General features: G+C 49.4%; 1 protein-coding gene across 12 annotated transcripts in view; it reads left to right on the plus strand.

Moving 5' to 3' along the window:
- Positions 1–11409, plus strand: part of AAK1 (AP2 associated kinase 1) — an 89250-nt gene extending 77841 nt beyond the window's left edge. For 9 of the 12 annotated variants that reach the window (XM_054224859.1, XM_054224863.1, XM_054224857.1 and 6 more), the window contains one exon: positions 5151–11409. In XM_054224859.1, the coding sequence (XP_054080834.1) occupies positions 5151–6304 (1154 nt within the window). In that variant the 3' untranslated portion in view covers positions 6305–11409. Of the gene's footprint in view, positions 1–2275; positions 5108–5150 lie in introns of those variants that run through there. The other 3 variants (XM_054224869.1, XM_054224872.1, XM_054224875.1) reach the window with 3 other exon arrangements.
- The last annotated feature ends 1619 nt before the right edge of the window (positions 11410–13028 follow it).

Consider the following 13028-nt stretch of genomic DNA (forward strand, 5'->3'; position numbering starts at 1 on the left):
AGAAGTCTGAGATAGGTGAAGAATCTTAGCCCTGATGGCTTTGTGACAGACCTTCTGCATCCTCGCACAGCCCGCGGAACACAGCCCGGTGCAGCTTGAGCGAATCTCTGTGTAGAGCAAAATTATTTTTAGAGAGGCTTCCTGCGAACGAATGATGATGGCATTCTTCAGCCTGAAAGTTCGCAGGTTATTGCCTCCAGTGACTTTCCAATTAAAAATTGATGGGAAAAAAAAAAAAATATGTTATTGCAATGAAATTTCAGATGCAATTCAGACCAAAGACAGAGTTCAGCAGGTTTTGGAGTATCCAAGCAAACCTAAAATGTGGAGCATATGGGTCTCTGACTACAGAAAATGTCATCAAGCGTACGGCGTGCTGCGCTAGCCTCCGCACGGAGTAAATTATTTCCTTTTTAGCCAATCCATTTTCTAGTTCGAGAACTTTCATGGGAATCAGTCGGAGTTGGGGAGCAGCTGGCATGGGTGTGGGGGAAGCCGGAGTGCGACACGGGAGAGCGCTCTGATGACCGGGGCTGGTGGGTCAGCTCGAGTACCGATCCCTGGGCGAGAGGAGTTCCCGTGGCTTCTTTGCTGAGCTGTGTGGGTGCCGCACGCGGGAACTGCATCGGCTCCAGCGGGAAACATAGATTTGAGGGGGAGAAAGTAAAAAGGTTTTCTTCGTATTTTTTTTTTTTTGTTCCTGTGTAGTCTTTATTTCTGTAACTCGAAAGCTGTGCCCTGGGGACGGTCGTGCCTGCGCATGGGAGCGCGGACGCCACGCACGCAGCATCAGATCTCGGTGTTCCTGGGGAGGAGGGCGGCGTTCTTTGGCTGGGGTTGTTTGAAGGACATTACTGAGGCGTGAGACTTGTGCTCCTGCCCTTCACAGGAGGAAGTTCAGCCCCTAGAAACTCGCCTTATGTTTTTCTTAGGTGGCCACAGGCTGCCTCTTAAAAATTACTTGCACGCGTAACAGTTGGCTTGTGCACAGTACAACTGAAGCAAAAACCAAAGGATGCTGTTAGTCCCCAGGTGGGTGGTCTTGTTCATAAACTGCTGGAACGTGGTGGGCAGTTGGTGCGTTTAACACCTGCCCTGTCTCGCTTTGCGTGGCGCAAATGACTGTACAAGCGTGCCAAAACCGGAACGTTAAATTCCTTACCTTCTGGAAGCGGAGAGCCCTAGATCTGCTCCCGGATCTGCCGCTGTGCAGTGACTTTGGGCACAAACGCTTCGTTCTGCTGTCGGGATGGCTGTCCGGTGGCACAGCCGTGGTGGTGTTGGCCTTTGGTGTTCTGCTTTGATGCCTCCTCACCGAAAGCACTGGGCGGGCTGCCTCTGTGTTTGTGTTTAATGATCTTGCCTCTAGGAATCGGTGTGCAAGGAGAACTGCCGCTGTTTCAAGAATGAAGGAATGAGAAGTCTTTTGACCCTTTTTAAATGCTAAACTAGTAATTTTGCGTACTAGGAATTGTGCTGATTTTTAGCTGCCTGTTACCACACGTTGAGACTTTCCCGACTTTGGCTTTGTGAAATCACAGTTATTTAGTGGAAGAGCAGCTTTAGACTCTAGGAACGCCTCTGTCTCCCCCCATGTTCTTGTTTTGGGCTCTGCTCCATCACCCTGGTGACGGCTCTGCCTCCTTGCAGCCCCCCGTAATAGGGGGAGTAAATCTTTTACAGCTTTCCTGACAGTTACTTCAGCGCACCGTTTTCCTTAAAAGAGGGGGGAACTGGATGTGTCGGTGCTGTAAGTCGGGGATAAATGGTCTTTTCTTCGGGTTGCTCTCTGGATACGCGCAGGGTGTATTCCTGGGGTACCCAGTAATAAGTATTTTTATTACAAAGGTTCTCCCTGCAGAAAAGGGAGCCTGAGTATAGTTTAGAAATTGTTTCTTTAGTACGTATATCTCACCCTGGAATAATAAAAAAAAATACAAACGTTGTACAGGGGTAGGGAGAAACATTACCTATGAATTCAAGCTTCTATAAAGATTTTATGCTGTAAAGCTTGCAGCTGTTAGGAGTACGTATGTGTTAAAACTGAGCATTAATTGAACACGTGAGGGATGCTTCCCTGTGAAGTAACGCACAGCTCTCGGGAGTCCGGAGGAGGAGGGGACCAGAGAGGCAGCTGCCCCTTGGCGGTGCCCGTCTTGGCGCGGGCAGACGTTAGGAAACGCCGCCTCTGTGAAAGAGGCGTCTCTCTTTGCATGAGGGGTTGTGGCTGCTTTATGTGTTGATTCACGCAAACCATCTGCCTGTATCTTTTCAGGCCTCTTGCACAGTGTGCCCTTGGCGTGAACGGGAGCCGAGTCATCACGGAGAAGGGGCAGGGCTTCAAACAAAAAGGCCCTGTCTTAGTTTGACGAGATTTGTCCTTTACCCTCATGCTGTCACCAGCTCGGGAAGTGACCCTTTCTCTCCTTTGCTGTAATACAGAAAAGAACTGCCATGCCTTTTCATGTCAGTCGGTCCCTCGAGCGCTTCATTCTCACTGGTCTCTAATCTCAGACCTGCCGAAGCATCCCTCGGCGCTGGCTAACTTCGATTCTCTGTCCTCCTAAAAGCGGTGTAGCATACGCCTCTGAAACACTCCCCTACGAAGCCGGTAGCTATGGCTGCTTACGGGAACGCACTGACCTCGTCTCGCGAGCTCTAACCTGACCCGAACACAAAGGAGTCTGGGTTTTTTCGGTTTGATTGCACATTTCAGTGTCTGAGCGCAGCCGTTTAACATACGAGATTAACAGCTGTGAGAGCAGATGTCTAAGCCACTGTCTAGTTAGACGTGCACCCAGGTGTTAGCTAAAGGAAAACGCTGGGATAATGTTGTCTTCCTTGTTGCAGTGATGCTGCCACAGCTCCTTCTGGGACTGTCCTCTTGCTTTCTGCAAAAGGAAATAAACAGGGAAGCTGAGAACATGGGAAAGAAAAGGTGCCTGAGATAGTTACTGTGAGGTGGCGCCTGGAAGCCAGGTCTTCCGCTTTCAACATGAGAAAAATAGAGCATGGGAATGTAGACGGCGCTCCTCTCTTGTCAGGAAATCCCCACGCGTCTTGGGTAACGCACTGCGTTTTAGTATCCCTGTGCCTGTTTCCGTTGTTTTCCCTTCTTGTTGTATTGCCCAGCAGCTCTGAGCGAGAGCAGCTCCTAACTGAACCAGTTCCTACTGAAGCGTCGCTTCATTTTCCCTCCCAGAGTAATTCACAGCTCCTGTATGTCCCTTAGCGAGGGAGAAAACTGCTTCCAAGCACGCTTGGTGCCCTTCTCGCTTACGATGGGCAGAGAGAGGAGAAAGCATTAGAAAAAGTAATTTTTCTGAAAACAGAGCGTGCTGCCTGTCGTACAGTGCCTCCCAGTTCAGAGAAGCATGCTGCTCCCGTCTTAAGCAAACGGGCTTATATCCATCCTGCCCACCCTTCTCTTGCTCTGTCCTGAATGGCACCGCTCACCTGAACGGAGACACCTACTAACGCAAGTAACTCTTTAAAAAGACGGTTCTAAGCAAATGACTTGTTTGCGCTGTTCTTGTGAAAAGCGGGTCGTTGGTTTGCACTGGCACGATATTCACCGTGATCGATGCCTTTTCCCTTTCCTTGTTTTCCTGTACGCTGTATTTCAGTAAGGACGGGGTAATTGAGAGGCGTTTGCGCGATGTGGCAACCGATCTTGCTCTGCTTCAGCCTGTATTTGCAAAAACCTCACAATGACACCTGGTAAATATATAACCAACCTCCTGGAAGAAGCAGCCACCGTAGTCGTACTGTTCCTGTAATCCGAGATTAGCATCTAAGGTTAAAGCGTTGCTGACAACACAGGCTTCAGGAAAGACGGACAGTATTTTTGTAGAGTAACTTATAAAATGTTCACATACCTACACTGTCTTTATTTAGCAGTGTAATGTATCTAAGTTAATAGTTTCCCAATAAATACTGATTTTGATGCCTAACGAATGACTGCTGTGTCTTTAATTGCGAGGAGCGGCTGCGGATGGGTTAGCTCGCCTACGTGTACAGACTCGACCAAGAAACCGTGCCTTGCGGGCTGCGGTGGGTGTGCAAACGTGACCGATTAACCTGGGCAGAGGTTGGACACGATGATGCTATTTTGCCGCAGCAGGGTTGGGTTGGGTAGTGCCTCGCTTGCCCATCGCTCAGTGGGTACCAAACCACCTCCTTTACTCTCCTTGTTCTGCCTGCGATTCATTCTGCTTAGTTTTCACGTGCCTTTTTCCTATCCTCTTGCTAACATGGGTACAATGACATACTCCTAAGCTGCCAATAGTTCTTTGAAGGTAAGATATCTTCTGTTCTGTCTGTGTGAGTCGTAAGGCAAAACCAACCCCATCTTGGGCTCTTGTAACTGGAGAAGAGCAGAATAGCAAGCCTCTCCCTGCCACTGTCTTGTTACGCTAACACAGAGAATAGCCGGGTCGTTATAATTATGTTAGATACTTTGATTTGAAGTCATGGTTATTTTTTAAAATAATTCGTCTCGCAGTGGTTTAAAATGATGCTGCCGTAGTTACCGGGGTTCATTAAAAGCTATAGGCTGACCTTCGTTCTTTGAAACGTGTATGTTATTTGAGCAGATTGTAGGGCATCCCTGTGTGTTTTACAGGCCCGAGTGTAATTCCACGTATCCGTGGGATGGCTCTCAGAAATAGAGGCTACGCCAGTCTGTCTGCTTGTAGGGCAGTCAATAAGCAACTGCGCAGAACGAAATGGCAAAAACTCTCTGTTTGCTGGAGCCTCCCGCCCGGCAGCAGCGTGATGAAGTGAAAACCTCTCCCGTGCTGGTGGTTGTCGTGGGTGGCAGAGAAGACCTTGTGGAATGGTGCTGAGAGAATGCTGGGTGTGCCCATTCGTGTGTCAAACATCTTCCATCTCTCTCTCAAAACTAGTACTTGTGGTGTCCCCAAGCTGTGAGGCAGTGCCGAGTTGCGTGTCAGTTTGTGTGTTGTAAATACTCCCCCTGGCATTTTTGATTTTCTTTTATTTGCCCTCCCTCTCCTTCCCATTTTCCATGCGTGATGGTGGTTTAAATCTGAACAGCATGATATTTCTTGTTTGATAAGTACCTTTCATTCTTATTATGACTAAGGAGATGGAGCTTGTTGAGTAACACTCTTCTCTTGCATTTTTAGGTCTGCAGAGGGATCCAGCCCTTTTTCCAGTTGTAGCTCTCGAACTCTCTAGAGGACCTTCCGGCAACGATGGACTTGCTTTGTACAAGGGTCAGTCTGAGACACTGAAAACGCAGCACAACGCAGAGTCAGACTACTTAGCAAGAGATGGTCCTTCAAGCAACAGCTCCTTCTACAGCAGTGAAGGAGAGGGGACAGACCACGAAGGAGATATTTTGGATTGCAGCGGGTCCAGGCCTTTACTGATGGATTCGGAAGAGGAGGAGGAAACCTGCAAGCTGTGCGCAGGGTCCCCGCAGTCTGCGCCCCGGGAAAGACGCGAGGCCTCCAAAGAAGATCCCCACTCCCAGTCTTCCCAGAGTAGAGCGGGGGAGATGCTGTTCCCTTCCTTCCAGTCACACACCGGGGAGGTTTTTAACGAACCGGATGTTTTCGCCACGGCTCCTTTCCGAAGCTCGAGAAAAGTGCCTGATGAGGTGGATGTCTTTACCAAAGCTCCTTTTATCTCCAAGGGCAACGTGGCTCACAGACATCCAGAAGAAGCAGATGTATTTCTGAGAGCTCCTTTCACTAAAAAGAAAAGCATGGAAGAGTTGACTTCCCATAGTATGTCTAAGGAACCGTTCGCACCACCTGTTTTCCTAAGTCAAGGAGGTGATGTCCAGCACAGAGCTAACCCGATGTTCCCAAGTCTGGATTCAGCAATGTGTGGGTCCGTGGCCTCAGTGAGATCTCAGTATTCCTCTGCCGGGTTTACCCAGCCAAGCAATCTTCATCCCTCATCTGTAAGAGCTGTGGAGACCCAGGAGAACGTCCCTTCTAAAGGTGTGCTGCAAGAGCAGGCTGGCATTCCCAGTGAGAGAAGCCAAGGAGGACACGCGCTGCCCCAGGAAGCGGTGCTGGGCTCCGTGGTTAACCAGCCTTTCCGTCCACAATCTTTGTCAAAATATTCCCGTCACTACAGTCCGGAAGATGGGCAGGGTCTCGAAGTCAAGCCCATAGCTGCTTATAAAGTGGTTTCTCAGACCAACAGACAGGCGATATCAGGATCTGTCTCGGTTGCCCCTCTGTCTTCCAGGACTACAGAGCTGCCCGGCGGGGATCCGTTTGCTTCCGCCCCCTTTCCTTCCAAAGCGGGAAAGCAAAAGCCTTAATCTGCTGTGAGGTGGGAGGGGTGCTTCCCACAGGACCGCCTCTCACAGGACCTTGAACCTCGTAGTTGAAATGAATGACATAGCGAGATATATATATATATATATAAAAAAAATAATTATTATTTTTTGGTCAGAACTCTATTTGCAGTGATACATAGTTGAACCATTTTAAGTTATGTTAGTTAGTCTGAATGCCTGGCGCTCAGGATCTTCATATCCTTTTCAGTTGCTTCTTACCTTCCTCCTCTCACTGTCCTCCCCCCCCGCCATTTATTTTTTAGGTGCTTTTCCAAACCAGTAATCTGTATTTTCTGAACCTGGCTAGGGAAATGCATTATAAGATGAATTAAAAGGCTTATTAATTACAGAGCAAGTCAAGCGGGACTTGCTAGTGCTCTGGAAAGGAAGTGATTTCACAAGTTAAAGGGTTATGGCGACTTCTTTCCTATCAGCGGGGGCTTGGGGCAGAGAGCAAGGCTGTATATTCCGGCTGCTTGGCAGCGACGGCAAACCTGGCAGCTGAGGCTCCAGAGTGATTCTGGTGAGGTGCAGACGGAGCGAGAGCCGAGCAGGCGATGTGTGGTGCCAGGTTTGTGCCGCGCTGATGCGAGCAGAGCCGTGGCATCACGCACGCAGCATTTCTTTGCTCGCTGTGGCATGTGACGCGTGGAAGCGGTTCTGCCCGGGGGCCTGTGCTGGAGCCTGGAGGAGTTGGTGTAAGGACTCGCAGTGCCTTCAGTCACTTGTCTTGCGAACTCTCAGATGCATGAACTTCAGCAAAGCAATCTGTCAGGCTGTTACTGTTGCTGCTGTTTGGAAAATAGAATAATCAGGCGAAGCTTTCCGTTTTACGTGCACATTCTCTGTCTGGTTTATGCCAAAGTGTAGGACCCAGAAATTTGCTTATGGTGTTGTGAAGGAGAGAGCCATGCTTTTTTACAGTATTAAAAATACGCCTTACGGAAAAATTTATTATGCAAATAACTCAGTAGATGTCCTGATCTGCATACCTCGTTTGGTGTAATTCAGCATTGGCTGCAATCCGGTTGGACTGATTTATACTAGCAGAGAACTTGATTCCATATTTGTAAATCCTGCCTTTTGTTTTTCTGTTGATTAAGGACGAGCCTAAACAAAATCCATTCACACTCCTTCGCTAATGTTTGCTCAGCTTCAAAAATGTTGTGCTTTCTACGCTATTCCCAAACAGAAAGACAATTTCTTATTGCTTGTTCAGTCATTGGTGTGGTGAATCCCGATATGGTGTTTGGAGGAAGGATCACCCGGGCTGGCAGCTGGGCAGAAACGAAGAAGGCTTTTTGCTCCCTTCTCTATTCACTAATAGAAGGCAGAGATTAAGAGTGAAACCTCCCGTCTTGCAAAATGCCTGGTTGCTAAGTTGTCTTGGATCTGCTATTTCTGGCCCACAAGGGTTACTTGTAAGCGTGGGCTGGCTTTCAAAATATGCAGTTATAGAGACTCCCAGTCGCTGATGAATCTTTGCAGTGCAGGAATCCTTCCTCCGAACAGCTGTTGGTGCTGCAGAATGTCTCCCAAGAAAAAAATTTGGTGGTTTTATTTTTAAGGACTTAACATCTACGGAAAAAAAAAATCCCCATTGGCTCTACTAGCACCTGGCCAAGTCTCTTAAAAGCCTCGTGGTGGCCATTTCCCAAGGAAGGTTGTTCCTTATCGTGTCAGATGGAGCCTTGCGCTGAGGGTAAAGGACACAGTTTGCCTTTGGGAGCGGCTTTGAGGTCTTTGGGCGTTTGCAGGGGAATTGTTGGAGCAATGGGTGGGTTGCTGAGATCAGGACCGGTTGTAGGCAGAGCAGGTTCCTGCCCTGCTCGTTTTCTGGTGTGTTTGTACTGGGAAAGGACTGTGAGTACTGTCACGCTGGGAGAGGGAAGGATCAGGCACCGCTCCTCCTAACTCACCGGAGCCACACCCGGGAGAACTTCTGCAGCCGAAAATAGACCTCAGTCCAGTTTTGGGGGGAAAAAACCTGACACCAGCCCCTGTACATAGCTTTGTCCAATGTCCAAATAATAAGCATTAAAGGAATGCAACAGGCATATTAAAGATTCACGTGAATGCTGCTTCAACAAAGCAGAACTTTGCACAGTCCAGGGATGACTCGCTGCCGACTTTTAAGCCCAGCAGTGTATGGGGAGGATGGATGGAGCTCAGCCAGGAGCTGACTAGCGAAGCATCTGCAGATAGGAGTTACCACCTGCCCCATGTTTCTTTTCCCCTCCCCGAATTCACTTCCCTTCCAAAATATCCCCAGTTGCAAGAGATGAGCCAAAAGTTCTGCTGGACACGCTCGGCGTGGGGATTGTCTGGAAGGGAGAGGGAGAAGCTCGGCCTGAGGTCTTCGAGCCTTGGGGACGAGAATAGTGGAAAGCAGGGAGGCTACGCTGGCTTGCACAGACCAGTTCCTGGCAGGTAGTGACTTGCCAAGCCCAGCTCAGGTCGAGTGGTGGGGAGCTGGGAGCCTTAATGCTTGGAGTTAAGTGATACTGGTGCATACTGGTGGTTTAGGGTTTTTTCTGTTCTCCGTCACTGCCTCTTGAAAGCAGAAGTACTGTAAAGAAATTCCTGGGTTTCCCTTGAGACATTTCATCAGCAAAGCTGAGGCTGTTGTTTATTGTGTTTTGCTGTTGTTGAGTTTTTTTGTTTAAATCTATACCCGAAAGATGGTTGTTGGTTTTGTTTTCAAACTATACCCACCCCCACCCCCAAGTTGGTTGTTGCTGGATTGGATCATCGAGAGATGCCGACGGCTGCAATAGCAAACTATGAATTCAAGGGGTAGCAAGGAGCCCCAGCGTGAAGGCCCAGGTTCGTTTCAACACGCAGCCTGTGTCGTGGCCGCGCGTGCTGCCGGGAGGCTGGATTTGGCCTCGAGCTGTTCAGTTCGCTCGGGAAGCTGCTGGAGGGGAGGTCAGGCCTTGGCGGCGCAGGGATGAATCTGCACACCAGGGAGATGCTTCCCTGGAGCAAGCAGGATAAATAAGATGTGGGTTCAAGGTATTACCTCTACTAACTGGATTCAGGTTCTCCTTCCTTTCCTTCATTTTTACTTGAAAAATTGTTTCTGGATAATTCTGTGAAACTCCTTTCGATGCCGCATCCAGGTCTCACTCAGACGATGCTGGAGATGCATTAGCCTGTTCCCCGTCACGCTCGGAGGGAAGGCCCTTGCGTCTTGCGTGCGTGTGCGTGTTGGCGAGGGGGGATGAGTGTGTCGCTCAGACCTTGCTGTCCTGCACTGCCAGCCGAGGGAGAAAGGGAAAATGCACCGAGGCGCAGCGAAGTGTGCGGGCTTGTTTACAGCCCTGATTCAGGTCAGGTCAGGCTGAATTTCCAGCTAGCGTTTTGGCAGCTTTTATGCTCTTCAAGCACTTTACGCGTAGAGCAAGCTAACCGTGCCCCAGAAGCTAACGATCCTGCCAGCATACATCCAGTGCTTAAATGGTTTTAAATCTCCTTTGAGGGATGGAGGTGGCTTATTTGTATCTCTGCATGTGACCTACGAAATAATGGGACTTTTGGTTACGGTCAGAAAACTGAATTTCAATGCCTGTTAGTCGGATATCCTTCTCACTTCCACCCGTATTCCTCCTAGTCCTGCACTGCCAGTACTGTATCTTCAGCGTGATGACTTCAAAGTGGAAATTTCATTTCCATAGTCTCTGAAGCTTACTTTAATGAATGTGGACGAATAATGCTAATTGTTTTTCTTTGCCACACAACCGGTGATCTTAATGAAATAAGACTGGTATGCCCTCAATGCAGTGTTTCATTTCCTGAACAGAACCACTGGTTTCATCTTTTTTTTAAAGCTGTAGCAAATTCTCTGAACTGCCCTGGGTCCTCAGGCACGGCCAGAGGGCCGCAGTTATTGCTGCAGTCCTGCGGCAATCTTAGATTCATGCTGGGAAAGGGACTGGTTCGTACCCATTGCCAGCTTCAGCATGAACGCACTTAAAGTCTCTCTTCAACGTTTGTAGATTTTTTTGCCGTGACGTTTGTACAGCACACGTAACGGGACCAGCTGCCGTGGTGTTAACCTGCATTTTCCGCAGCCTGCTGCAGTATTTTCCGGACTTTCCCCGTATCTCCTCTCCCTTCCAGCCAGCTCAGCACTAGTCATACGTGGTGTTAAGTTTACAATCGTAGTCTCTTGAAGCCAGCGCACACTCAATCTGTAATGCACACTATGCATGGAGCACATAAGTGACATTACGCTCTTAACAGCAAACCCGTGTAAGCAGTCATGACACACAGCACCCGAAGCATGTCTTCAGTGGGACTTAAGCAAGACTGAGCGAGATCTGTTTAATCACTGAACTCTCAATCACTCCAAAGTGGTAATCGGTTACTTTAACTCAGCTTCCACCAAAGACTCTTGTGTTGGGGAGTTGAATTTTTTGTGGTTGTTTTTTTTCCTCATGGTGTTAAATCAAGGCCTTTCGGTACACTGAGAGACTCCAAAGCATTTTTACAGTAGTATCTTAACAGTGAAATCTTGTTCCAGTTCTGAAACACATTCCTGAAACCTGATCAGCTGTGTTAGTGTTTCTAAAAATAAGCCACGGCCTGTAGTTTCCCTTGTAGGTAGGGTAAGTACTGTCACACATACCTAGAAATACTCCCTGTGAAGACAGAGGGATAACGCTGATCCACTGTTCCCTCATCCCTCCTCTCCTAAGGCAGAAATACTCGCTCACAGGGGTGGGGGGACAGGGTGCTTGTTCAGGGCCGGGGGCTCCGGTGTAGGATGCAGCTGGTAGAGCATCACTGCACGCCAAGTCCAGCAGGGAAAGAAACTCCCTTGTTTCCACATGGAGCGGGAACCGGAGCTGAAAGCATCCGTGGTCTCCAGTAACTGTGACAAACAATCTGTGATTCGTGTCCTAAGAGCAGTGTTTCGTTTGCACCACGCTGTTATTAAGGTAATTCTTAGCGGTCTTGCAGATTTGATGGAGTCAAGTTTTGCACTCCGGGTGTGATCATCTGTATTTCTGGTAATCATTATGAAGAAACCTTTGAGTTGTATACTTATGTACATTTTATTAAAACTGTATCTGATTACAATACATCTTCTCTGCTGCGTGTTCCTTCTCCCCTCCCCACGCAAAATATTTTTGCTGGATACAAAGAATCTGGTTTTTAATGAGTTCTCCCTACCCTTGGTAGGTACCGAACTCAGTCTGTCCCTGCTGTTTTATGTGGCCATTGTAAAGTCAGACCGATCTTACTGCTTTGAGCAGAGGCCTTAAGCAGTGGATATTGCAGTTTACTAGGGCGATGCTACAAGACAGCGCAGAGCTCGAGCCCTCCCTGCAAACCAGGAGCTGCTGCTGCCAGAGAGGAGGTGCAGAACAAACCCATCCCCAGAGAGGATCCGCTGTACATGAGCAAAATCATCTGTGACCACCCGCTGCCATGCAGAGCTGTGCACGTGTTGGGGGGGGGACGACACACGGGGATGTCCAAGAATAGGTTTTGGCAAAGCCCAGGGAAAACGTGCTTTCTTTGAGCACAGCTGCCTGCCAAGGTACAGTGAATCCAGCAAGGAAGGGATGGAAGTTTGTTTAAAGGGCTTGGTTGGATTTTTAGGTTGTATTAGTTAATTATAAGAGAATAATTGCTTGTGCAATCCCAAGCACAAATCTAGGCTGGGCGGCTGAGTGGAGAATGGCTGGAGAGCGGCCCTGAGGAGAAGGATTTGGGGGTGTTGGTGGATGAGAAGCTCAACATGAGCCGGCAACATGCGCTGGCAGCTCAGAAAGCCACCCGTATCCTGGGCTGCATCCTCAGCAGCGTGGGCAGCAGGGTGAGGGGGGGGATTCTGCCCCTCTGCTCCACTCTGTGAGACCCCCCTGCAGTGCTGCCTCCAGCGCTGGGGCACCAACAGCAGAAGGACACGGAGCTGCTGGAGCGGGGCCGGAGGAGGCCCCGGGGATGCTGGGAGGGCTGGAGCCCCTCTGCTGTGGGGACAGGCTGAGAGAGCTGGGGGGGTTCAGCCTGGAGAAGAGAAGGCTCCGGGGAGACCTTGGAGCCCCTTCCAGTCCCTAAAGGGGCTCCAGGAACGCTGGGGAGGGACTCTGGATCAGGGAGGGGAGACATGGGACGAGGGGGAAGGGTTTTACACTGAAAGAGGGGAGATTGAGATGAGATCTGGGGAAGAAATTCTTTGCTGTGAGGGTGATGAGCCCCTGGCCCAGGTTGCCCAGAGAAGCTGTGGCTGCCCCATCCCTGGAGGGGTTCAAGGCCAGGTTGGCCGGGGCTTGGAGCAACCTGGGCTGGTGGGAGGTGTCCCTGCCCAGGGCAGGGGGCGGCACTGGGGGGGCTTTAAGGTCCCTTCCAACTCTAACCACACTGATTCTATGAATAAGCAGGCATGATTGGCCTAATATAAGTGACTTCTGGTCTAAAATCGGCAACACTATAATCTTATTCTAAGGAGGGAAGAGGCAGCTGTGGCACAGGTACGAACCGCAACTCTTCATCTTGTTGAAATTGCAAATGTGTCTCCTTCCTCCCTCCCTGGGAAGACTCTCTCCTCTTGTTTCTCGTGCAACACCCCTGCGCGTCGGGTGCCATCTGCAAAATCAAGAGCTTCCACCTCAAATATATTGTGCTCAAAACCCATTAAACCTAACCTAATCTCCAACTTCTCCTGCAGCCCCCATCTCTGGAAGGTTTCTGGGCT

The sequence above is a fragment of the Rissa tridactyla genome, chromosome 20 (genome assembly GCF_028500815.1).
Source record: "Rissa tridactyla isolate bRisTri1 chromosome 20, bRisTri1.patW.cur.20221130, whole genome shotgun sequence".
In the NCBI taxonomy this organism is placed as follows: Eukaryota; Metazoa; Chordata; class Aves; order Charadriiformes; family Laridae; genus Rissa; species Rissa tridactyla.